Source organism: Neolamprologus multifasciatus, chromosome 18 (assembly GCF_963576455.1).
Source record: "Neolamprologus multifasciatus chromosome 18, fNeoMul1.2, whole genome shotgun sequence".
In the NCBI taxonomy this organism is placed as follows: domain Eukaryota; kingdom Metazoa; phylum Chordata; class Actinopteri; order Cichliformes; family Cichlidae; genus Neolamprologus; species Neolamprologus multifasciatus.
Genome location: NC_140456.1, coordinates 21,698,587 through 21,724,935, shown reverse-complemented (window position 1 = coordinate 21,724,935; position 26,349 = coordinate 21,698,587). Strand labels below are relative to the sequence as shown.

Here is a 26,349-nt window from a genome sequence, read left to right as displayed (position 1 = left end):
TAGAACTGAATTGATTTGAATTCGTTTTTTTCTACTACCAGTAGGAAAAGTTGATTTGATAAACACCACAAATAAGAGTGATGTCAGAGTGAACCAACACCTTCTGGTGCACTCGTCACTGCAACAAGGTGAGAGGTTTGAGATCAAGTCATCTTTAGGGTATCGGCTCACCTGCTTCCATCTCACCTCATCCCTAGCATCGTCTGTCACACCACCTTCACTACATCCATGAATCTTCTCTGTGGTCCTCCTCCTTTCCTCCTGCCCTGCAGCACCAAATTTAACCCTTCATCCCATTTGTTCAGCATCCCTCATCTGTGCATGTGCATCTTACCCTCTCCAACTTTGTCTCCAGTGGTTTAAAATTAAGTGGCTGAAATAAAACAAGTATTAAGGACAGATGTTTAACCACAAAACCACACATACAATAAAGAGTCAAGTTAAAGAGAAGACAGAGGAAATGGGATCAGTGCACCCTCTTTATTTTGATTTATATCCAAACAAGTAAAACCTTGTACAGTTGATCCTTACACTGCTTCTGCAAAGCATTTTTAAAAACATTCATGAAACCGCTGTAAAATTCAAGTTTCAGTTTCAACCTTAAAACAGCCAAGTCTACCAGACATGGATCATCTTTGAATTTAGGACTTAATCCATGTCTGGGAATCTGGCTGCATTGCCACAATCCCTTGTCATCTTGTCATATGAAACTCTTTGGACAAAACTTCCTAGCTAGCCTTACCTTTTACAAAACACTTGTACACCCAACAGGATTTATGAAAGCCCCTTTTACAAGTCTGGAGTTTACCAGATGTTGGTATATACTGTACTTAAGATGCAGACAAATAAACACCAAACGGAAAAAGTGGAACACACAACGTTTAAAGCCACCATACCAAAAAAAACAAAACAGATTAGCTTCAAATGCTTTTATGAATACACATGGTAAGCAAACTTTGTACAACACTTGAGTTCTGCTCATGTCGATTCATCTGATGATGTGCCCCTGACTACTGTTTGAGGTGTGCGCGTTCAGTCACTTTCTAAATGTGCACCCCATGTATCTTTATAAGGGCAATCAATACCAAGCAGCAAGGTGAAACTGTTCGCGTGTACAGGCCTCTGTATAAAACTATACAGTACATGTAACAGATACAGTACATTCCTGTAATCCTGTTTGATAAATACAACTCCATACAGATACACACAAAGCACAGCAAAATATCTTAATTAGACTAAATCAGATCCTGTAGTCTGCTGCATAGTTAAAAGCTTACATCGACACTCCTGCTCAAAGAACGGTAAAGTGCTCGAAAACTTACATCAAGGCAACAGCAGAACTAAATGACCTTTGACCATCATCATGTGGAAAGTGGGTTTCCCAGTTAAAACAGGTGAGTACTCCTCCCGCAGTTACCAAAACTTTACCATATACTGAAATGTATGTGGCAGATTCCACTGAACGACAAACGGCATCAAACCCAACTGTGGGTTCTGCATTTTTTTTAAAACTACAAACCATGACCCACAGACTGGGGTCAGAAATGTCCTTGTTTTTTCAAGAAAGTCAGATTTGATTTTTCAGCTAATAGAATTAAAACCTTTCAAATAACACACAAGGTTTTCATAAATACAGTTTGCTCTTTTATTGTAGAAACCTTCACTCTTGTTTGACCGGCAAACTGTATTCACTAATACAAAGTTATCATTATTTTAAAAGGCTGACTGACCATGTTAGGCCTCAGTTACATGGGCCTAGACACCAGTTGGAGACCAACTGACAACCACCGGTTGTTAGGGAAAAATTAGTATTGCACAACCTGCTGTGTGTGGTTGCTGGCAGTCGCTGTGAAACTGACTGCTAAGCCTCAGTCACTCACTAAGTCATAGCTTTTACTTTGAAGGACAACAGTCGGTGAGTCATTATCAAGTGTTCGCAGACAAATCAGCATCTTTCTTGAAAACTATGGCAGCTGTTATAATCTATGAACAAAGTAATCACATGGTGGTTTTTGGCATATCACTACATTTGAGAAAACCAGCAACCACTTTCAGCTGGTTAGGAAATGCACAGATTTCCCTAGCAACTGGAAGTTGCTGTGGCGGCGCCAAAGCCTCTCTCTTTCCAAAACATGTGCCTCTGTACACACATGTGGACAGACCACTAAAAGATAATCAGCTATAAATTAATTAACCATTAACTGCTAATCAATTTAATGTCACATTAAATGAAAAGAAATTTGCTTTTCTTTCACAAACAAGGACAGCTCCAAGTCTTTGCAAACGTTTGAGCACTAGCTGATGTTCCTGCTGCTTGCTAAACAAGAATAAACATGATACTTCTGGGTTGAGCTAAAATGTAGTATTTCTGCTTTTTATTGCACTTTAAGTTCAAGCAATGCTAAATTTGTTGCTCTTCACATCAGCCTGTTGACCTAGACTTCGTGCCAGTTTAAGTCTTCCTGTTATTCACCATTTACTCAGCTAAAAGCTTAATGGAATCAGTGGAAAGGTGAATACAATCACTCAACACTGATTAAATTCAAACTCAACTGAATTAAAACCCAAAATCCAACGTAACATATCATTTACAGGTTCTCTACCTGAAAAACAGTCATGTGTAACAAGGATTCGCACCCCAGAAAACATGATTATGAATCACAAGGACCAGCAAACGCTTGAATACACACAGTGATCTTATCCGTCTGTAGAGGTCAAAGGTAAAAAGCCACAATATGGTTCTCATTGCTTTCTCCAACACCTGGCACACACACTTCGCTACTATTGTTTAGAGCCCTATGTAGACAGAAGTGCAGCCTCTTTAAAACCCAAGTCACAGCCATGGGCCTCTAAGCTCGTCTGTAAACTTGTTTCAGTGCAAGATATAGCTAAATGTAACAACAAGCGCGCACGCACACACACACGCATATACACCAACACAGACTCACACGCACAAAAAACCAACAACAACAAAAAAAAAACCCCACAGCAGATTATAAACATGCTGCTAAAAGCACTGGGGGGCACCCGAGCTGAGGTTTAGATAGGCTTGTAAAGCAGAGAAGTGACATATTTCTTCTTGTATCTGTGAGTCGCACTCAGCACCATTACTCCATCCTAACCAGGAGAGGAAAAAACAAACAAACAAAAAACAGGCTGTCATTAAGTCGGATCCAAAGCATCAGAACAATGCAATATGCTTCAATTTGTGAAAATACCAACTACGTACATATTGGATTACTGTTGAATACGCGATTTACCACAAACCTCACCAAAGGTTTGGCTCACATTGAACCACCTAACTGATCAATTACCTAATAAATAAAAATAATGCAAGAGAACTGTAGAAGTAAGTTCTGAATGTGGTCACTGGTGTGAAACGATTCACACCACTGACAACCCCTACCAGCTTCCCCCTTTAAAGCAGAACATCTTCCCTTTGTCTGCACAAGGACTGAAAGAACTGATATAAAACTGATATGATTAAAAATCATGTTCATGTAAACGTGCTGGAACATTTAACAAAAAGAAAAAAGGGGGTGGGGGAGCAACTACTAACTTCAGTGAAAATGTGAGTCCTGAGTCATTCTGCTGCAAGTAAACCTACCTTTATTGAAAGTGCATATAGGTGATTTAGCATGACATGGTTGGGTTCAGGCAGCAGGGCAGGGTCACACTAACAACAGAGAGTAGGAGGAAAAGTCACAAAGAAAACAGTAACACGAAAAGATGAGTCACATCAGGGTCTAAAAAATTATCTGATTTGTAAACTGAGAGAAAGGTGCGAAAGGTGTAGATACTCACAGATATATTGGTGTCCTTGTTGAGAATGACTTGAAGGAGGTGAGGCGGGAGGATGGGCGGGGCTTTGAAGTGCTCCTCAGGTCTGAAGACATACTGCTCCTGTCCATACGGACCAGGAGGAGAGCTGGACAGGTCTAAAGATACAGCAATCACATTTACATGACATTTCACATACACACTTTACTCTACAGCTACTGACCAATTAAACACTAACAACAACAATAAAAAAAAAGCTGTATTCTTTATTGTTGTATTTATTTTGGCATTTATTATTCAACTCCTTTCCTGGGAGCTGTATTAAGACTTAAATTGCTGGGACTGTTAGTGCAAGGTCAGGAAAGGCATGCTGCAATATGACAAGGCACTTTCCAGTTACTATTTACACATGCTGATTACCTTTAGTTGACTAAATAATTCAATAACAGAGCAGGCTGACCTGACGTGTCGGAGCACTCCAAAGAGTCGACCTGAAGGGCGTCAAACACCTCAAAGTCAGACTTTTTCACATGGATCAAGTTGTTGATAGTTCCCATCTGGCTGGTTACCACCGGCTGCCGAAAAAGAGAGAGAAATCATCACAGAGGAATAACACAATACAAGATGGATGAAATTTAAATCCTAAATTTCCACAAAGGAATGTGTCCCTTCCTTTTTGAACTGTCAGAGGTCTCTGCACCATGCCAAAATGCAGTGTGCATGAATAAGTTAATGGGGGAAAAAAATTAAGCTACTGTACCTCTGATGGATCATGCACCCACTGTCCATCTACAAAAAACTTGTACTGGTGCTCTCCTTCGGGCAGGTCCAGAATTGCCACAAAATCATTATGGCTTAGGAGAAAGTAAGAGAATGTATTAGTGCGATATCAGAAACGTTTATCTACAAACTCTCAAGCTACAGCTTTACTTATAAAAGATAATGAATGTGATAACGTACCGTTATCCACTTCCTGTTTACCTTTTATTTAGCGGTATCTTTGTGTTCCAGTTATTAAAAGAACCAGCAATGTAGACCTCCTTCCCACCTCCGGCCCAGCGGATCACAGTTGGGCGAGCCTGAGGACCAGTTTTAACCAGATCATCCAAATCTGGGGTGAATTCTTTCTCTCCTGATGCCTGAAAGTAGTAAACATATAAATCTCAAATATAAGCTGTTTTGAGAAAATAAAGCTTTCAAATCTGAGGAAGTGGTGTGGAAGACAAATGTGTTTCAATATTATAATCTGCATACCTTCAATTCGGGTCCATGCGTGTTGAAGGTGTTGGGGTCATCTGTGCTGTCCACCATCTTGCTGCTGGGTTCTTGGTCTTTGGAACTGCTGCCACTGTCTGAGCGATGGGCCTTGGCACCATGCCGATCTCCGGCCACTCTGTCACTTGTGTTGCCCATGGTGCTTCACTTTTTTTTGCAGTGCCACTGGAAATAAAGAACAATCCATTATGTGTTTAAGCATAAAGCAAGATCTTTCAGAAACAAGAAAAAGACTTGAAGAGACAAACAGACTGTAGGCAGAGATCAGCACTAGACATCTTAATAGTTCATGGTAATCTCCTGTTTTTCCCCCATTATAAATTTTATAAATCTGATACGGATGAAACACAGTTTGTCTATGAAGCAGGAAGACCCCCCAGGTTTTCTGGTTCTTCATTTTTAGCTGTTCAACAAACAGCTAAAAGGTGACACTACATTCTCTTTTTAAAATTTAACTAAAAATGTAACTAAAAAAAAATTAATCTGTCTTATATCTAGTTTTTAAAAAATCATTTTAGCTTATTATTATTCTTATTTTTTAATGATTTTTTCTTCCATGTTAAACATTTTACTGCTGGTCAATATTTCTTTTTTATATTTGTTATGTGCCTTTTTGTTTTATTACAATTAGTCAATAGAGAAATATTTTATTTAATTTTTTAAATTCAGCCTTTAATGTCTTCAGTGTGGAACTGTTTTTTTTATACATCTCCAATTTAACAGATCTACATCAGTACAAAACTTTTGATGCTGCTGACAACAAATTGAAAACAAGATATGAATATGAAGATCTCTTGAATAGACACCATAGTCGATCTCCATTTATCCAAAAGACAAATACATCACAGAAAGAAGCTGAGGCTGACCACAGGCTATTGTGACACATGTTTAAATACAAATTGAACCTGTTACATGAAACTATTTGTTCAGCATGACAAACACCATCTTAACACGATGAGCAGCAGCCTGACTCAGGCAAAAAAGCTAAACGCCTTTGCAGTGGGGCTAACCGGCTTACCGGTCGGTAGACGGATAAAGACAGAAAGGTGAAACAGGGACTGTCTTCTGGCCGTGTGTCTGGACTTGAATCATAAACCGCCTAACGTAAATACAATCATGCTTTCAGACATAACGTAGTAAGAAAGCCTCCGTTAGTTAACGCCCACTAGCTAAGCTACCGCCAAATCAACAAGTTTTCACCACAGAACTTAAAATAACACATACGCAATTTTGCCATTAGTAAATAATTATGAGTACTCGTACAGCTTGCTGACTGAAACCTACCGTAGTTTCCCCACCAGCTGTTCTGCTGTGTCCACCTCAGGTCACTTCGCAGAAGAATATTTTTAGCCGCTGTTTGGAGTTCAAGTTAGCTAACTGCTAGCTGTCACTGTCTACAAGCAAACGACCAAGCTGTCTGCTCCGTTTATCTGCGCCGCAACAGACACTAGTTTTTCACCATTAAGTTGTGGCAGACGGGGAAAAATCACCGACACTCTCCACCTATCTGCACACTGACTTTAGTTTGTGTTTTAGCGGAGGGCGGGCCCACCTCTCTACAACAACTGCAGAGAGCTCAGTGCTGCCCCGACTACGGAGAGCGGTTAGGACAAAAACTATTCAAATAACCAAAAAAAAAAAAAAGGAAAAAAGGCTGAAGGTCGCCAGGAAGAAAACATCTGTCACAAAAACGCCACAAAATGAAGAAGGTTAAGAGACACCCACAAGGAACTTCAGTAAAATAAATCGTATTTTACGACTGACTGCATAGTTAAATAAAAATAGTAAGTAATAAGCAAGTAACGTGATCCCGGTGAATATACAGCATTGTGCAAATCACCTCGGTTTGTACAGTATGTCTATACCCCCTGAGGCCCCAGCTTCCAAAAATCCTGGGGTATTTAACTTGTCTATGTGGGCAGTTTCATTTGAGTTTGAAGATACGGATTATGGAGCTGCAGCTGTTTAGCAAGAATCCAAAATTCAACTGTACACGTTTTCCCTTCCTTCCTAATTTTGGAGGATTTAATTTGTTATGGAAAAAAATGCACCCAGAAATTTCAATCAAAAATACAAAGCTGATGCAAAAATATTCTCAGTTTTTGTATTTCTGTTTCATCTCCTTCATCATAGATGCTAACCGGATGGAAGTTCCTTACTGACACCAATACAAAGTTTAAGTTCTGTGTGGAAACAAATCCACAGGTTTTGTCTTTATTGACCACTTGGCAAAGATTTCAACACATCAGACCAATTTTCCAATCAGTGATCCTTACATTACTGCGGAGGCAATATCAGCATTCAAGCCTCCCTGGAAGGACCAAGTTTCAACAGCTAATAAATTAAGACTAGTTTCAAGCTCAGAAAATGTCACATAAACTAAACACAGAAGATTGTTATCATGCATACTACATCTAAACTCCATCCACTTGGCTGCATGATAGAGTATGAAACAAATGAATGAATGTTAACTGTAGCAGGAATGTGTTGTGCGTATGTACTAGGTTGAAATGAGGATTGAAACATGACAAACATATGCTTCTTGCAAGTATTTTTCATCGTTAAATCCCATAAATAAGCATAACTGGAAACATATATACAGTAATATGTATAGTTATAAAACACATCTTCTGATGTTATCATCAGATTTACACCCACATAAGGCACATTTAAATCGTTATCAAATAGAGAGATCAGTGGTTTTCACATTGCACAAGATGTGTGTCTTCATTCACACACTGTTCCAGTGTTAATAAGTATTCGTTTGTCCAAGCCAGTTATTTTTAGTGGACAGCTGCTGATTGGAGAACAGTTTGTTTGGAACCGCTGTCACTTAGGGCAGGTGTTTACAAAATCATGTATACAGTGCATAGACATGTGAAAGGTTCAGCTGACATAGCGTCATTTTTCAAACAAAGGAAACAACGCTATGTCATGTATTTGTTTCATCACAGTTTAAAGAAATATCCGTGGCATAAATGAAATAAGCCATTATACTCAACACGTTTTAGTGTTTTTCCAGAACTGTCTTTTTGTGTGTAAATAACGCAAGTAAATGCAGGAAGAATGGTATGTTTTACAGTAAGAAAAAAAACATTTGAGCATGCATACCACAAATTATTAATGCTTTTACTACTGGCAGACGGCTCTTAAAACATGCACTCTATGCTTGATCGCCGTCTGTCTTTTTGGAGTTATTTCAGGCATTTTCAAGTCTGACATATTAAGTAAACTTTTTTTTGCAGTATCATTTGGAGATCCCTAAGCCACTCTTCATATACTCATAAACCACGTAGCTAATGCTGACTGCAGGAATGACTTTCATGAAGTTCGGCAGGATGCCCCGGTAGAGTCCAAAAACACCATCTTTGGCTACAATCTCCTTCATCAGAGAACTCATAGAAGGCTGGTTTGATGGTTCCAGAGATGCTGCAAAGAAATATTAGCTATGTTAGAGAACCAATTAAAAAGCAAAAAATAAACTCACTGGCCACTTTGTTAGGTACATCTGCCCAACTGACTTAATGCAAATATGTAATCAGCCAGTCACATAACAGCAACTCAACATATTTAGACATGTAGTCATGGTCAGGACGACCTGCTAAAGTTCAAACTGAGAATCGTTTAAGTGACTTTGATTGTGGATGGTTGTTTTTGTCAGACAGGCTGGTCTGACCATTTCAGCAACTATTGATCTGCTGGGATTTTCCCACACAGTCGTCTCTAGGGTTTATAGAGAATAGTTAGAAAGAGAAAACATCCGATGAGTACCAGTTCTCTTGGTGAAAATGCCTTGTTGATGTTAGATAACATGTAAGCATGGATCCATCCTGTCTTGTATCAAACAGTTCAGGCTGCTGGCAGTGTAATGGTGGAAGACATACTTTTTTAGCACATGTGGGGTCCCTTAGTACTAGGGCTGGGTACCGATATCCGGTGCCATTATGGCACCGGTTCTGACATAAACGGTAGTAACCAGACCGAAAAGCAGCGCACATTTCGGTGCTTTTTTTTCCTGAGATGTCATACACTTTAGATTCTAGCCAATCATTTTACCTTTCCAAGGATAGTAGGCGGGCCCAGGTACGTACGTTCTTTTAGAGCAGAGCTACAGATTAAAAATGCCCAAGGCAAAGCGGTCAAAAGTCTGACTGTACTTCACAGCAACAGATGCAAACTCAGCAGCCTGCAACAAGTGCTTTAAGGTGATACTGGGCAAAGGAGGAAACACCTCGAATCTGATGAAACCCCTGGTGACGCATAGCATTTTTTTAAAAGCCGAGAAATGCACCGTATTTGATAGCTTGCTGCAAGACCTCACACTGAGCACATCTACTGCGGATGTGGTAAATCTCCATTAGCGAGTTAGTGCAGATCGCCCCGTGCGGGGGGCTGGACGGTGCTTATCATTTTGCAGAAAAAAAGAGACTGCTGAAAATAAAAACATAAGAGGTTTTTGGACAAAGTTTGTGTTCTCCATTCTTTAAGCACCGGTTCGAGCACCATTTAAGCACCGGCACCGTTTCAAAAGTACCGATTTGACACCCTACTTAGTACCAACTGAGCATTGTTCAACCACAGCAGCCTACCTTAGTATTGTTGCTAATCACACCCATCCCTCTATGACCACAGTGTACCATCTTCTGATGGTTAATTCCAACAGGATAAAACCCCATATCACAAAACTCAAACCATCTCAAACTGAGATTTTGAACATGACAATGAGTTCACTGTTCCTCAAATGGCCTCCACAATCAACAGATCTCAATCTAAGAGGAGAGTCACATTGTGGATGCCAGTATGAACCAAGGATTGTCTCTGGGGAATGTTTCCAGCACCTTGCTGAATCTATGCCAAGAAGAATCCAACCTGATAATAGCAACATGTAACTAATAAAGTGGCCAATAACAGCCAACATTTTTGTCTATTCGTTTCTTTACTCATATAACACTGATTTGTCAGTTTGTGAGCCCATGACCCTGTCTAAATGTTACACTCAAAAAACAACTTTCATCTCAAAGTGAACAACATTAAAGAGGAATGCCCTTTTTCAGATGGAGCCCCTTTACATTACGTGGGCTGTAACACAAGTATATATTTACAGAAAACATGGATCACTTTTACAGAACCTTTACACCATCAAATGCATCCCGCCCACCTTGAAAAATATTGTGCTATTATTATGTTACGAAGGGGCTACCTAGTTATGTCATTACTATTTTCAAATATCAGGCTGTGTTTACCTTGTGCTTGCATCCGAGTGCGCACAAGTGCGAGTGGATAGCTTGCCAGCTGGCCACAGGTACTAGAGATGGTCCCACAGCCCAGCAACACCAGCACTCCAGGGTTGGCTGACTCGGTGGCGTAATGTGCCAACCAAGTGTTCTTTAGAGTCTAGAGAGTTATGATAAGAGAAAGGAAAATTCAGCTAATGTGCAAAATCAGCATAACAAAAAAACTTTCTCTCATTTAATTTAATGCAACTCTGCACGATGGATTGGTTTAGTGTGCATATAAATGATCTAATTAACTAAAGTGCAATCCATTGTGAAATATCCATGCGTCACAAAGCCAGCATACCTCATAAACAGCCAGGTCTATCCCAGCGTAGGGAAGGATGCCCAGTGAGTTTGGTACGTAGCCCTTGTAGAAAGCTTTGATGCCCTCCTTCCTCAGGATCTTCTTGGCACAATCAAACATTCCTGCATACTGGCCAGTTTTCCTAAGGGTCAACCGAGTCTTTAATACCTAAGAGAGAAGCAATGCATAAAAAATACAAAGGAGGTCAGATTCGGTTGGTTTGCGTGGAGAGGAGGTGTTACCACATCCAGTGAGGCAGCATCACAGATCTTGTTACCTCCATTGGGTAGATTGTTGTCTGTGCTGTGGCCCCAGCCAGAGAGCCAGCCAGAAACCTCTGGTGGGTCTCAATCTTCGCTCCTTCTGATGATAACAACCTCTTATACTGTAACAGAAAACGTAAAAAGCCACAATATTTGTTACTACATTTAATAGCTGCAAACAGAAGTATTTTTTTTAAAAATTCACATTTTAGCGGTATGGCTCCTTACTTGTTCGTATGCCATGAACTTAATCGCCGTCTCGGGTGCAATCTTTAAAACATTTATTCCATTTCCCCTCCACAGCGAAGTCACACCTCCTTCTACAATCATTTGCTTAAAGCCCCCTAGCAGACTTATCCGGTTGGCCTTTGAAGAATGAACCTGCGGTGCAAATATATGCTTTAAGTAAAACACGGTCACAGACATCTATTTATCCATCTATTTGTTCCACTTCTGTCATATTAGTCACCTGCATGAAGACTTTCACTCGGTCCAGTGGGGCAGTACCGGTACGAGAAACAGCCCCTGCCACAGCGCCTGCAACAAGCTGCTTCCACCAGCCACCTGTGCTCTTCTCTTCCTCTGTGAATTCATCTGGGATGGCAAGACTGTCACCTATGTCCAGAACCTAGTGATTACATAAGCAGATTTACTCAGCGAGACCAAATCCATGAACACTGGCACATCTGATTTACAGTCATGGGAAAAAGAAAGCTCTCACAGGACTCTAAGCAGTCCAGAACCATCTTTAGCAACAATAACGTTAAGTATGATCATTTTTATCGTCTTTTGCATCAATGTGGATGAATTCTTATTTAAAACATTGCTTCACTTCATTGAGGTTTGCAGGCACAGCTCTCTTAAGGTCCCACCCCAGGATTTCAGGTTGAAGTTGGGACTAGAGCCTGACTAAGTTAGGACTGATACCAATACCAGTATCTTGTGATTTAAAAACCTGATGTATCGGCTGATATTTTCATTCTTTCAGACACATAAAACATAAACACATTTTCCAAATTTTTGCTTTGTTAGGGAAATATGTGTAGTTGTTTATGGTTACTGATTGCTGTCTGAGGGACGAACTATGCATCATCTACATTCATAACAAGGCAGAAGCCTGTTTCTCCCATCTCTTCTTTACTACATATGCACCGATACCAATATATTGCCCTACTCATATATCAGTCAGGCTCTAGTGTGGAGTTTGACTGGGTCACTGCAACACCTTGATTCTTTTCTTTTTCAGCCATTCTGTTCATTCTGCAAGACAGGTGGCCTCATATTTGAGTCTAGAATACTTAATTATTCAGAGGGGTTCGTACTCAGTGGCTGCATGGTACTTCCTCCTCTGTGCTGTCAGCTGTTATGAGGCGTTTGTGCTGATATGCTGAGTTTGGTTTTCACAGCTTTAAATATATTGATGTGCATTATGGCCAAACATCTCCAGCTTGGTCTCATCTGTCCAAATGACATTGTTTTCACAAGACTGCATAGAGTCCTGTGAAAGCCTTATTTTTCTTCTGACTGCATGTCTGTGAGCAGACGGGATAATACTGTAGGTACAAACACAGACTCTTATTAGAATTTCTCTTTCTGTGTAATACACATTATAAAATGCCTTAAAGGTGAATTTATTTGCCTTTGATAATGAATCTTTCACTGAAGGGTTGTGCCACTTAAGGGTTTCTTTGTGTGGTTTCAAATGTACAAGGTCAACAACAACAACTTCTCCTTTTTAAGGTCAGTGATGCAGAAGCAGTTATATTGTAACCAGAAGGCAACATTTACAAAATCTTCAACACGAGCTGTCAAACAAAAGATGAAAACATTATGAAAAAACAACAACAACCACTATTTTAGATGTGTAAATCATTTAAAAGGGTTGTAAAAAAGGATATGCAGTGCGGAAAAGCTGAAACCATTTGAGCCAAAGAATGATTTGAGCTTCTTGTCCTTTCACTAGAATAACTACTGAGCTGAATAAACCCTTATCTAGTATATGCAGCGTTTCCCCAAAGCATAAAGCACTACTGTCAGCTCTATTTGAAGCTGAAAGTCAAACTTAGATTGCCCAGTGGGAATTTTCAACTGTAACGCCGCCTCAAGTTGGACTTACAACTCAAGATGTCAGTGCAGCCCCACCAAACCTGAATTAGCAATCCAACATGGCAGCAGTGTACGAAAACACAGTAAAGCTGTAAAACTTGTAACCTGTACTATCAATGTTGTATAGCTCCCTAAATGAGCCACTCACAGAGCACTGACCAGACTCTATCCATGAATGTCCTGCAGCACTGTTTATAAGTATTGCCAGTGATAGATACATGGCTCTACCTTGCTAAGAAGCGTAACAAATCCTGTTTTCCCTCTTTTCCTACTTTAATACTGGAGCACGCTCAGTTCGGTAGAGACACCCAGCTCTGATATCTGACTTCTGAGATAAATGGAACACATCATTAGTTAAAAACACACTCTACTCGCAGTCTAATGGAAAGCTAAGCGGAAAAGCAAGCGTTCTTGGACTTGCTGCAATCATCTGTAGGGCACGTTTCCTGTATGACAATGCAGTTCTGCCTGTAAAAGACTTCTGAAAATTCAGATACAAGCTCTGTGAAGGACAGGCACTGTTTGGCTCGTGGCTGAGCTAAAATCTTGCGCTCAACAAGTAACAGAGCAATCAAAGATGTCTTTCTTAGCACTAGCAAGAGGTGGAGGAGTGAGCTGGGGGGGGGGGGGGGGGGGGCAGAGTGTGCTGCTATGACCTAATTATCTTGCCCAGGTCACCACTTCCAAAGCTGCTGCCTTGTGTGAACTGCAGAGGAAATCTATAAAGCTAGCACGAAAGGACTACACAGCATGTGATTCACTTCACAGCAGCTGCCTCTGTGCGTGTACGTCTACTAAAAGCACTTGTCTGTGATACAGACAGTATATGTGAGTGATTTTATATGATACATACTGAGGAGTGTTTCCAGTAGCGTATAATCTCTTCCAGGTTGTGAGCAGGGCATAACAGGAAGTGTTCCCTCCACTCGTTCCAGTCAACCATCATGGTTCCATCTATATCCATGCTGAGGAAACACAAGTTTTTATCCTATGAAATGTATGATTATTGTATGGAAGTACACTATCTGATCACATATACTTCACATAATCTTAAATTGTATTCGTCAGACACATTGTAACCAGACACATGTCACAGTGTGTAAAAAGTGGAGGTCAAACCTCTGTAAGATTTTTAGGGCATCCTCTCCGCTGACATCTATGCCCAGCTCTGCAAGAGACTGCTGGATCTCTGAGGAATCGATGCGCCCTGACACATAAACACTCCAGTGAAACAAGCTGCAGTATGTGACTGTGTAAACATTCACTGGAAAGCCATGTGACTAAAGCAGAGCATTCATTTATTTCTTGCAACCTCGCTCCTCTTCCTACCATCATCATTTTTGTCCAGGCTCTTAAACGTCAGCCACAGCTTCTTCTCGTGCTCCTTCAGATACTTGATAAACTCGTTGAAGTCCAGGCACCCGTCTTTATTTTGGTCACCAGATGACACTATTTTCTGTAAGGTAGAGATATAGTGTAAGTGTCTCTTCAGTTATATTCACACTGTCTCACTCTGTCTCTAAAACACACACACACACAAAGGGTGTAAAGTTGCATGCAAAACGAGCAGGCCAGGACTTGAAACTCATATCTCTGTGTGAGTCCTCTCCCTCAGCAGACTGATATTTACCTGTGCAGCACCCTGGCGGAATATGCCCATTGCCTTGAGGCCCTCTCGTAATTCAGCAACATCCACCTTCCCATCTTTGTTGGTATCGAGCTTTTCAAACAGGTCCTGGTACGACCTCTCACTGTCGGTATCCCAGCACCGGGCATTTGACAGTAACGTCCGTAACGTCTGATACATTGTAGAGCTAATGTGCAAACTGGGTCCAGACCTGATCCGTCCTGCAGTCGGAGTCAAATTAGCAATCCATACGTAAAATCACCCAAAAATCCAATGCAAAATCCACATACGAACTCGTCGTCGGCAGTGACAAATCGGGCTTTTACTCGGGTTATTCTGCAGCCTGCCCTATGCAAAGGTGCGCTCCGGAGCGTTTCGGGGGAACTGCGGCGATCTGTGGGCGGAGCAGTGTAGGCTACGTAACTACACGGTGTTTTTTACGGAAAAGCGGGAAACATGGCAGCATATGAAAGCGGTGGAGAAAAAAAAATATAAAACTCACGGAGGGACCATATGCATAATCCGGCTTATGATTTTAAACCCGAAGTTAATCATCGTTTCCCCATGTGACATGTGAGAGTGCATAACAGAGGACATTTAATCTCTTCATCTAACACAGACGTTCCCAAAGTGTGGGGCCCGCCCCCTAGGGGGGGCGCAGAGCCGTTGCAGGGGGGGGCGCGGCATGAAAAGGGAAAAAAAAACAAAAAAAAAACCCAACGCTTGGACACTGCTAGCACGGGGCGCCCACACAAACGCAAAGCAGGAGATGAAGCATAGCTGAATATGTTTCCAAACCAACTTCATTCTAAGCCAAAGACTAGAAAATATGGTGAAACACATCTTCCCTTTGGTTTTACCTGCACAAGTGCCGAGGTAGGTCTCCCTGCAGGATTGGTTTTCCCTTCGTCGGGAGCAGTGCTGGGCTGTTTAAATCACGGACAAACAGTATCCCACATTCTTGATTTGTAGTTCACAAACACTTGTTGTAATGACTAACTACTCCTGACATTTTGGAGATGCTAGCTCTTTATACAGTAAAGTTACAGTGGGATACAAATAATATCAGGCTGATCCTGCCACAATTTGTTCCCCCGGTTCAAATCACGGACAAACAGCATCCAACAGTTGTTTATGTTTTTGAACCCATTTTGCAGAGGGATTTTTTGAAAAATGTATTGATAGCAATGTTAAATATTATTACACAGGAAAAAAAAAAAACAACTACATGTAAAATAATTACACCGTGACGCCTCTGCCTTTGGAGGACGTGTTCTTGCGTGCGTGCGCGCGCGCGAGGGGGGGGGGGGGGGGGGGCGCGAACATTTTTCTTGTAAAACAAGGGGGGCCCAGCAAAAAAAGTTTGGGAGCCACTGATCTAACAGGACGTGTGAGTACAGCGCAGCACCGCTCTTCTCCAGCAGAGGGCGACGTTTCACTGCACAGTAACAGCAACGGGGTAATACTAAACTGTATGCATAGCACACTGAGGTTATTATAGGTAACTAAACCAGATTTCAGTAAACTTGAATTACCCCCCCCCACCCCCCAAAAAAACAAAACAAAACAAAACAAAAACAAAAAAAAAAAACTAACTTTATAAAAAAAAGCAAAAACGAACTGAACAAACAAGCAGTCCCTGACATGACAGCCTTTGTGTTGTTTGTGTTGTAATATTTGTTCTACACCTTTAAATCGTACCCTTGATAAATGTTTCTGTACTATAGCAAACAAAAAGACAGGCAAACTAAGCTTAAATATGAACAATCAAATCCACTTTGGAAAATAACTGAAAGTAAATTGGACTGAAAACCAAAGCATTTTAAAAAGTAAATAAAAAGGCAAAACTATAATATCTCTGAAAGGCGCACACTCTCAGAAAAATTATAGTTCTTAAATGTTCTTCAAAGAACCATTTTAAAAAAGGTTCTTTGAAAAACCATTTCTTAATGGTTCTTTGGAGCACCTTTAGAGGTTCTTCAGTGAACTACTGAAAGAAATGGTTCTTCAAAGAACCATTGCTTGAAAGGTTCTTTGTGGCATTAAAAAGGTTCTTCTATGATATCAGTCTAAAGAACCACTTTTGGTTCCAGTTGACACCTTTATTTTTCTGAGTGTAGAGTAGCCTATACTATATGTGCTGATAACTGCTATTTCAGCCTGTTGACTGGTTATGCATCAGCTCAGGATTGCTTAAATTTGAGCGACTTCTGGTTTATTTTGTGAACGGTATAAAAGTCACGTCTAACCACAAGTTGGATACTTCCTGCCATTCAAATGGATGACACCCAAAAGTGACCTCACGTCTACATTACTGACAAATGAGGCTATGTTTTAGATAAAGAAAAAAAAGCTTTTATCCATCAGTCTTTTAGTAGATTCAAACATCTCCACCATAAGCTAGAAGATTAAAGCTGCTCACAGCCATAATGTGCTATCTGGTACTTTTCCCATGTGTTGTTTTTATATATTTTTATTTTTCAGTAAAGCAACTGAACGCATTCAATTGAAATTTTATTAAGATAATTCTTTCATCTCTCATATCACATCCTGTTTGCACGTTGTTCTATTTTATCTTGTTGAGGTAGTCTACTTTATTTAGCTGATTTTATTATAGAATGTAAAGTCATGTGAAAAAAAAAGATTTCACCGGACTGCATGTAGTCATGCGAAAAACAAAGTAAATCCGTCCTTATTTCTGGGTAATTAAGCGATTAAGTAACAACCAGGTTTATTAATTGATCAAGCATTAGCACCTCTTTAAAAGCAGGGATTTTGGCAGTTTGCTGATTTGAAGCGTTCAGTCTTCCCAGGAGTGGATGCCCAAGTAAATTCAGCCCAAAGCCACAGCATGTGATGCTTAAAGAAATAAGAAAAACATCACACCACAGTTTAGGTTTGCAAAACTGCCTCAGAACAAACCACGCGATATCTGGACTAATATCCTTTGGACAGATGAGAACAAATTGGGGATGTATAGCCATAATGAACGGCACCACATCTGTAAAAACCTTTCGCATAACTTTATTCAGGTTTTTCAAACCTTTTTTGTGAAAGTAAATGTTATCATATTTTATTATTATTTTTGTCCCTAGCTAGCAATTATGTCTGTAATGATCACTTTGTTCACTACTGATAGAAAGATAAGATAAGATAAAGGTCAGGTTAAACCGTATACAGTCTGAGATGACATTGTTCCATGCATTTATTAACAACGTTTACATTTTAATAGTGCTAACTGCGGACAACTCAACTTTAAACCATCTTGTTTTGCATTTCCTCCTTTTGTCACATGCCAGCTTCTGTTTTGTCTTTTATGGTCAGTGCTGACCCCCCACAAGAGGTGTTGCTGGTGTTGCCCCAGTGAGTTTCAGCCACACTGTAACAACTGTACCAATACCCACCTACACACGTTAAATTCGGGCTGTCGGCATTTCTCTTTTTTTCTTTAACCTAGCTGTCCAATCACAGCGCGGAATTTCCCTGGCGTCATTAATATTGTGTTTCAGTGGGTGGGAAGGAAGAGATTTGAACTTTGAGTCGTGTCTGCAGAGCAGCGACAGCTGAGTGAGCAGCAGAGACAGCTCGGAGAAAGTGTTCGGCTGTCTACCACCTCCACAGCTTCACCCGGATACTTGCGCTGCACAGTCTCACATCATGTCGTTTATTCTTATGAAGAAAAAGAGATTTAAATTTAAGGTGGACTTCGACTTGGAGGAATTGTCGTCGGTTCCCATTGTCAACGGAGTTTTATTTTGTAAAGTCAGACTACTGGATGGAGGTTTTGCTGAAGAGTCCTCCCGGTAAGATTTTTCTTATAATTTAATTTAGCTATTTATAGCAACAGGTCACTAGTTGTTTGGCAAAACTTTCATCAGTCAGGCCCAAATTCAGCTTATTTTTGACACCTGTTTGCATTTATTGCGTCGTGGTTGCTTCTTCGGTGCCTACAGCAGCATTCCGCTGTATTCGTAGCTGACGTTTAGCTAACTCAACACCAGCTGTTCGCTAACTTAAACTACTTAAACTTACCTCAACGACAGTTGACGACCTGTATGTAAGGAGGCAACAGACCAGACCAGCAGAGTGATTTAACGCAGTAAAACGAACACAGAGACTCTCGTTCGTCGTTTCAAGAGACAGATACTTTTTTTTTAATCTAACCCATATTTGTAAAGTTTATCTAAGCAGTTGCTAAGCAACAACTGCTGTTAATTGTGTAGTGGAACAGTGAGACCACCGGTCGACGTTGGGATATTAACAATAATGGTTAACATTGGGATGTTTGTTTGTTTAATATAACACTGACTCTGGTTGAAACAATTATTTAAAGTTATACTTTCATTCATTGTTTTTCTAATGATTAAAAAAAAGAAAAATCTACAGTAATCACGTGTCCCTAATTTATGGCAGTGAGAAGCCCCAGGCTCATGCTAGGTCATAGTCTCCTGGGACGCTGTTTTTTACTGCACGTTACTTTAATGAGTCACTCTGGAAAAACGGAGTCGGAAGCGCTGGCCCTCATTACTTTGCTATGGTAACTCTCCCTAAACTATTGTGTAAACACGGTATTCTTAAGTTTATCCTGCCTCAACCACTGCTTTTTATTTCCTGCTTCCTTTGCAAATAACCCGCAGATAGATCTATCTATCTATCTATCTATCTATCTATCTATCTATCTATCTATCTATCTATCTATCTATCTATCTATCTATCTATCTATCTATCTATCTATCTATCTATCTATCCATCTATCCATCCCCATACCTTAAAAAACAACAACAATAAAACAACTTTGTTCCCAAAGTCAGCAAAGTTGTATCTATCTATCATTCATTTATTTGGCTGATTTTTCAGATTTTGCCTGGTGATCCTGTGCATGGAGCTTTTGTGTCTCAGTGATTGTAGATGTAATTGCTTGATAATAACTTGTCCAAACCATAACTTATTTGCATTCAGTTTCATTGCACATGTGGAACAACAATAAAGATGTGTTCTGTTTTATTCTACTGCCCAAAAAACCGCCTGGCTGCTTTTGTGGTTTTGAGAGCTGCTTTTAGAAGGACAGTATAAAAACTATTTAGAAGCATCTCATTATACTTCCTGAAAACCTGCATACAAAATAAAACTGTGACATTCCCTAACATAAAAGAATGTGCTAAATTGATACGCACGTTTGTTACTCAATATCAGACTATTGAAGTTAAATAACTGCCGAGGATGACATATCTCAAGACATCATCTGATAGACAACGAGGGACAAGGGTTGGAAATTAGCAATAGCTATAAACTTTATATGCAGCACATCAGTTTGAGAATTGCCGAAGCATAAAAGGAGCTTGTTTACTGCTTGAATAAGTGCTAATCTTTTCTTCTCCACACATTTGGAAGCTATTAAGATACTGTGATATATCTCTATGTCCACTAGTGATTAAACCCACTTGTCTTACAGGGAGCCCGTCCAAGCCAACTGTGTGCGCTGGAAGAAGAAATTCTCTTTCATGTGTAAGATGAGTGCCAACGCTGGGACGGGTGTGCTAGACCCCTGTGTGTGCCGTGTGTCAGTGCGCAAGGTACAAAACCCTTTGTTTCTGTTTTGCTGACACAATTGAGAATGCACATTGTGAGTTGTTCCATAGCCATAGTTCATGCAGTGAACAGAGACTTGAGTGTCTATTTACATAAGGTTAGAAGAACTGTTGTAACTTCAACACTGCAGTTCATTGTTGTTCACGGACTTTAGTTGTCCTGCAAAAACTTATAGAGGCAAGGAATAGTAAATAAACAGGCAAATGATGTGATATCACTTTTTTTGTCATTTCAGGAATTGAAGGGTGGAAAAACATATGCAAAGGTAACACTTTTCTTCTAAAGTGTGTAGAATTGTTGTGGTGGAAAAAAATCTGCTTAATAACAAGTCTTATCAAACCTTTCTAAGATAACGATGATAACGAGACCTGCCCTGAGAATTTTTTTTTTTTAATAGCTTGCAGTTTCCGGCTTTGGTCACTGATTGGAAAAAAAAAGACTGACATGTTAACCAATAACTCCAATGAGGAGTTAAAGAATTAGGCAATCTTATTTCTCAAGTTTCCAAGATCCCAACTCATGCAGGTTACATTGTTTCCCATAACTAGACCTGCATTGCATTTCTGTGTTTGTAGGACTTAAATCTCGTGATCCTTTGTAAAAAAATAAATAAATAAAAACCTATATTTAAGGTATGTCAGCTGACTTCTAATCAGTTCAAACTTGTTGAGTTGTCACTTTTTACTCTGCACAGCTGGGCTTTGCTGACTTGAACCTGTCTGAGTTTGCTGGGTCTGGCAGCACAGTACGACGCTGTCTCCTGGAGGGATATGACACAAAGAACACCAGACAAGATAACTCAATTCTCAAGGTATGACAATGATGCAAGACACACAGCTTTAAAACAACAATAAATAAGATGGAAAGGGACCTTAAGAGTATCTATCACACTGGTGATGTGTTGTCATAGCTCAGTAGTTCACTCTTGTTTGTCTGTTCACATTAAGAAAACTAAGTGAATTTCTCAATAGACAAGAACACATGTATATTTGAGGAAGCTGAATGTGTGACATACATTTGGAAAAAAGTGAGCGCCCTGAAAGCTGAGACAAGACATGTCTGAGCTTGTGACTTATAAACTACCTGCGCTGTGGGAATGAGGTTAAAATATACGTGTTCATCCAGGGGCAAAAAGAAAGACATGCAATCAACTTTCTCAGAAAATCTTATTATATTAACCACACTTAAAAGATACAGTGTGAAACCAAACTAGAAAGCAGAAAGCTGTATGCCTTTGTATTCCTTTCTAAAGCTGCCAATCCTGTTGCTCTTGTCTCTGTCACAGGTTGTCATCACCACACAGCTTATGTCTGGAGATCCCTGTTTTAAAACGTAAGAGTGCTTCTTCAATCTAACATCTCACACGTGCAACTAAGAAATTCTTAAATTATCTTTTTTTAAAGATAATTTAAGAAAAAAAAAAAAAAAAAAAAAAAATATATATATATATATATATATATATATATATATATATATATATATAAAATTTAATTTTGATAAATACTCAATTTGGTTTGCATGCCTAACTGCAAAGCTTTATATTTGTGGTTGCAACGAAAGTCTGCTCCTGAGGTATAAACGTCTGCTTCTAACCTCAGAGGAAGTGCTTTCTTGACTTCCTGTCTGTCCTAAAGTGACACCCTCACGTATGTTATCAGTAATGAGATCCAGAGAAGTAATGGCAAAGTACTTTGTAGGTAAGGCCTTATTGTTGTCTTATCTGAGAGCTAATGATGCCTCACCCAAAACATTGAGCTGCCCAACCTTAAGAGTGACCAATGGCTGATATGTGATCAGAAGCTTTACGTAGAACAGGTTTGTCGCAAACGATGTGATGTAACATCGCACTCCTGGCAAAGACTGTACCATGTGCAAACAGTAAGCTGCCTTTCTTGATATTTCTTTCCTGTTTCAGCTCATGCTTAGTGTAATAACACACAAGCTGTTGCCCTGGAGATGTCTAGAGCTTAGTCACCCAACCCACGAAGTGTTACTCATTGTGTGTGTGTGTAGGATTTACAACGCGGAGGAGAAAGGATGCTCTTTTTTCACACTTTGTAGAACTCGCGTTACTGTGCCTTTTGTTGTTTGCCAAACTAGAGGTTGCTCATAACTTGCTTATAACTAATACTAACCAGTGTGATCAAACAGCCAGTTGTTTATGAGTAAATGTGTTTGAATATTATCGTCAAAGCTACACAGAAAGTGTGTTTACATGGATGGTTGATATTTTGACTTGGCAGTAAAAGCACCAGCTGATTCCAGTAGGGACACACCAGCTGTGAAGCCAACATGCTTTCTGGCTGCATGTGTTTTTGAATTTGCCCTTCATTTTAATGTCACCTACATGCGTAAAACATGCACTTTATACAGTTGTGGCAGAATATCTACCCACCACAGACACACTTGCATAGAAACGCTTACCAAAAGTATTCAGAAACCACTTATGTGTTATTTCCAGCTATAGTAGGTGTCTATGATAGCACAAACATAGATGAAGTCTTACTCACAAGGTGAAAACACCAGCGACAGCTGTTCCAGCTGTAGCAAAAGGTGTCACAGTTAAATCAGTGAGCAACCCGGCAAGCTCACCTAGTCGTGAATTATCAATTCAGTAACCAGCTGTGGTTTCCATGCCACGATAAGCCAAAAGGTCTGATGTAGGGAAGCTTTGTTTACATAAGTTTTAATGAAGTTAACCAAAACCTGTGTTCCCTTTAGTCCCCCATCTACAGCCATGACTCTGGGGATCCCACAGGCTAATGCAGAGGGTCTACTTGAGGGGAGGAAAGGAGGAGACACGCACATATCACACTCAGTCTCTGGTACGTATATGTAGCTTATGGCAAATACCCTTTAATCTTACTGGTCAGTTTCTTACAGAAACACAGATATTTTTTGGGAGACTGTAATGGGGTCGACTATGAAATCAATATTCCTTTATCATGACACTGGATAGCAGTAGCTGCATTTACGTTTTATCATGTTTTGTTATGATTTTTCAAGTATGATAACAAAGCTATAAAAAATGTGTGATTTCTATTTAATTTACTGCAATTTACTATAATTTGCTGAATACATCACTTTTTTGTAACAGGGACTCCAGGAAAGTCTGTATCAGTGCCAGAGGAGCTGGTAACGTTTGGTCACTCTCGAACACCCAGCTACGCAAGCCAGCTGTCGAAAATTTCAGGTAGAAATACTGTGACACACATTTATTCACTTTAATCATTGGAAATGTTCTCAAATTTATTTACTATATGGGTTTTTCCCCTTCACATGCTGTAGGTTACAGCTCAAACAACTCCAGTTTAACAGATCTGAGCCATCGGCGGAGCGGGTCAGGAGGTTCTGCCTCTACGGGCATCGGCAGCATCCTTGAACACAGTGATCAGCAGGTGGAGAGAGGAGAGAAGGAGACTAAGACTACTCCCCCAGTCCCTGCAACTTATCATCATACGTTTGACAGCCCTGCAATACATTTAAAGGCTCAAAGGTGATACAGACAGTTACTCTGGCCTTGGAATAGTATGCTATTGATAAGATGGTGGTCTTTTGACCACTATTACATTATTTCCATGCTCTATTTAACCTGATGACAATGTATAGTATTTCCTAATTATAAATGACTTTTTTTTTTCTTGGTGTTTGAACCCTGTATTTGCAATACTGACCCATATTTCTCTTCCCTTGTTAGACACCCAGTCAAGCAGAACTCTGTGGAGAATCAGCTGAAAAGAGTCGATGCGACCAGAGTGGATGCAGATGATATAATTGAGAAAATCCTCCAGAGCCAGGATTTCAGCCACGGATTCTTGGACTCCAGTGCAGAGGGTGTGTACTCCTGATCTTGGTGTGGAATGTTTCCCACCATGTTGCAGATGGGATCAAGTTACTTTGAGGTGTCGCAACAGTGTAATGTCTCTAGGGGTGAATTCAAGTCCCTAGTATGAAGTGAGTGTATGTATGAGTATGAGTATGAGTATAAACCAATCTTGCCAAAGATGATTCATCTTTCATGAAGAATTGCATAACTTCTCACAGTAATGCCATGAGGTGTGGTTTAAACTCACATCTGGATAGCTACCCTGTTACAAAGTCTTAGAGAGAGAAGAGTTGTTTGTTGTGTTGAGATTAAGAAAGGATGAGTCTCCCTGTTTATTGAGACAAATGTTGCACACATTTTTGTGTGGAAATGCATCCTCAAGTATAAACTACCTACCTCTGTTCCTGAAAAGATCTTGCTTGCCTAAAACTCATTTATTGGTTGATTTAACCTTAAAACAAGTGGGGCATTTTTTAAGCCCCGAATCTAGGAGCTGATTTTTGTTTATATTATTTCTAATGTGAATTTGTGTTTGTGTTGCTGCAGAGGAGGGGCTCAGCTTGTTTGTTGGTCCTGGAGGAAGTACAGCTTTGGGAAGCCAGCACATGAGGTGGGTTTGATTATGTAACCATGGGTTGGGGGTGCAAGACACCAGACACCAAACATTTACTATAAATATGGGCAATTAGAAGAAGGCTAAATAAGGGTTCTGATAAGGACTCTATGTATCTGCTTTATACTCTGTGTAACTGGTCTTCATGTTCTATACTTAAGGGGCACATTTTCATAATAAAATCAGATCTGCCAGATCAGATGGCGATCCTTATATTGTGTGTGTTTTCCTGTGTCCTGTAACAAACTGCGGCATTCTCTTTCAGGGTCGCAATTGGAGCCTTTGAGCAGGTGGTCATGAAGCGCTAGGCTTTGGAAAGCACGTGTCCCCACAAAGGGCGCTGTATTATTCTGATGCAGAGGCCAAAGGACTGAACAGTGGCTTTACCATCAGAACTTGCACCATCTCATTCCAAGGGAGATCTAATTTCTCTTATGCAATCGCTCTCCAGCTGATGTGCAGCTTAGCCAGGACAGCCCCCTAGTGTTCAGGAAGTGGAGCTGAAGGCCACGTTATTGAAACGTTTTGCAGACTGAGATAATTGGTGCACTGATCTTCTTGTCCTCTTTGGAAAAAGTAAGACATACTGTAAGTCTTCTGCTTACCCCACTTAGTGGCATTTTCATGCTGGGGCTTTCATTTTAAAAATGCTTAAAATAATTCCACATGTCCGTTAGATGTCTTTGGTACAGCTGTGATTTTTTTTTTTTTTTTTTTTTTTTTTTAAATTCACTTGAAGTGACAAGCCAAAATGTCTGTGTCAGTGGATTTGTTTTGGTTTTGGTATTTAAGCTGCAAAAACAAAAGAGGGTTGTGGAAGAAATATGGCATATGAATGTGGGTTAAAGAGGGTTTCTTTCCTCTCTCTCATTTTTTAAACAGGTGTTTTCTGCAAGAAAGGTAAACTTTTGACATCTGTAAAAAGGATTTTATCTAAATGTAGATTCCAGACAATTGCACACCTCTACCTATGTAAAATCTAAGTATTATAAAACTGACAATGGTTATAGATGGTTGGTTGGTTATTTATTGTGGTTATAGTAAGATTTTATTTTAATAATTCATGCTCAATACAAATGAACACCTTTCTTCATCTGGTTGTGATGAAGGGTTACAGCATTGAAAATATTGACATTAATACAGTTAATTGTGTGTGGATGTTAAGTTAATCATAATCATAATCATCATAATAATAATACTAGTAATATATTTTTAGTCACAAATTTGTTTTACCAAATTAAAGATGTACAATGCTTAATGTATATTTTGCTGCCAAATATACATCTTTGTACAGCATCTGTATCAGTATGTCATTCTGACAACCTGCTGGTTATCATCACATGCACAAATCTGTTTATAGAGATTAACTGTATATACACTCAGTCAGTTTGTTGACATTTTCCTGCATTTATTGTCAACGTTTTTAAATAAAAACTTTAATTCTGGAAAGCTTCTATCTAGTATTTGTGCTTCATTTCTAAATCCTAGTGCAGAAGAGTATGAAAGACAGCCACATTTCAACAAAATAATTAAAAAGGAAAGTAAACACTGAAAGAGAAATCTCGATGTTTGGAATAACTGGATTTTGTGTCTAAATTCTTGAAATGTACACGCCAAAACCATAGATGTTTTAAAAAATAAAAATATAAAAATTGACGATGCTACTTCCGGTTTGGGGAAAGCCTTTTCA

At 39.8% G+C, this 26,349-nt stretch overlaps 3 protein-coding genes across 3 annotated transcripts; 1 reads left to right on the top strand and 2 right to left on the bottom strand.

Annotated features, from left to right (window-relative positions):
• Positions 1-689: 689 nt before the first annotated feature.
• prkab2 (protein kinase, AMP-activated, beta 2 non-catalytic subunit) lies at positions 690-6,479 on the bottom strand. Its single transcript, XM_085142169.1, has 8 exons — positions 6,340-6,479; positions 5,035-5,220; positions 4,762-4,919; positions 4,541-4,634; positions 4,241-4,355; positions 3,805-3,938; positions 3,608-3,676; positions 690-3,117 (listed from the first exon to the last, which is right to left on the bottom strand). Exons 2-8 carry the CDS (start codon positions 5,191-5,193, stop codon positions 3,040-3,042), a joined length of 807 nt encoding a protein of 268 aa, XP_084998295.1. The 5' UTR covers positions 5,194-5,220; positions 6,340-6,479; the 3' UTR covers positions 690-3,039.
• LOC146497864 (mitochondrial adenyl nucleotide antiporter SLC25A24-like) lies at positions 5,733-18,842 on the bottom strand. Its single transcript, XM_085142165.1, has 11 exons — positions 18,664-18,842; positions 14,635-15,025; positions 14,334-14,460; positions 14,124-14,211; positions 13,858-13,969; positions 11,368-11,526; positions 11,127-11,279; positions 10,913-11,020; positions 10,636-10,803; positions 10,299-10,449; positions 5,733-8,484 (listed from the first exon to the last, which is right to left on the bottom strand). The coding sequence occupies exons 2-11, from the start codon at positions 14,809-14,811 to the stop codon at positions 8,303-8,305; spliced, it is 1,425 nt and encodes a 474-aa protein (XP_084998291.1). The 5' UTR covers positions 14,812-15,025; positions 18,664-18,842; the 3' UTR covers positions 5,733-8,302.
• LOC146497863 (EEIG family member 2-like) lies at positions 18,133-26,093 on the top strand. The gene is made up of 11 exons (XM_085142168.1): positions 18,133-18,434; positions 20,084-20,204; positions 20,456-20,485; positions 20,915-21,031; positions 21,506-21,552; positions 22,942-23,045; positions 23,318-23,413; positions 23,509-23,716; positions 23,918-24,054; positions 24,593-24,656; positions 24,925-26,093. The coding sequence occupies exons 1-11, from the start codon at positions 18,289-18,291 to the stop codon at positions 24,965-24,967; spliced, it is 1,113 nt and encodes a 370-aa protein (XP_084998294.1). The 5' UTR covers positions 18,133-18,288; the 3' UTR covers positions 24,968-26,093.
• The last annotated feature ends 256 nt before the right edge of the window (positions 26,094-26,349 follow it).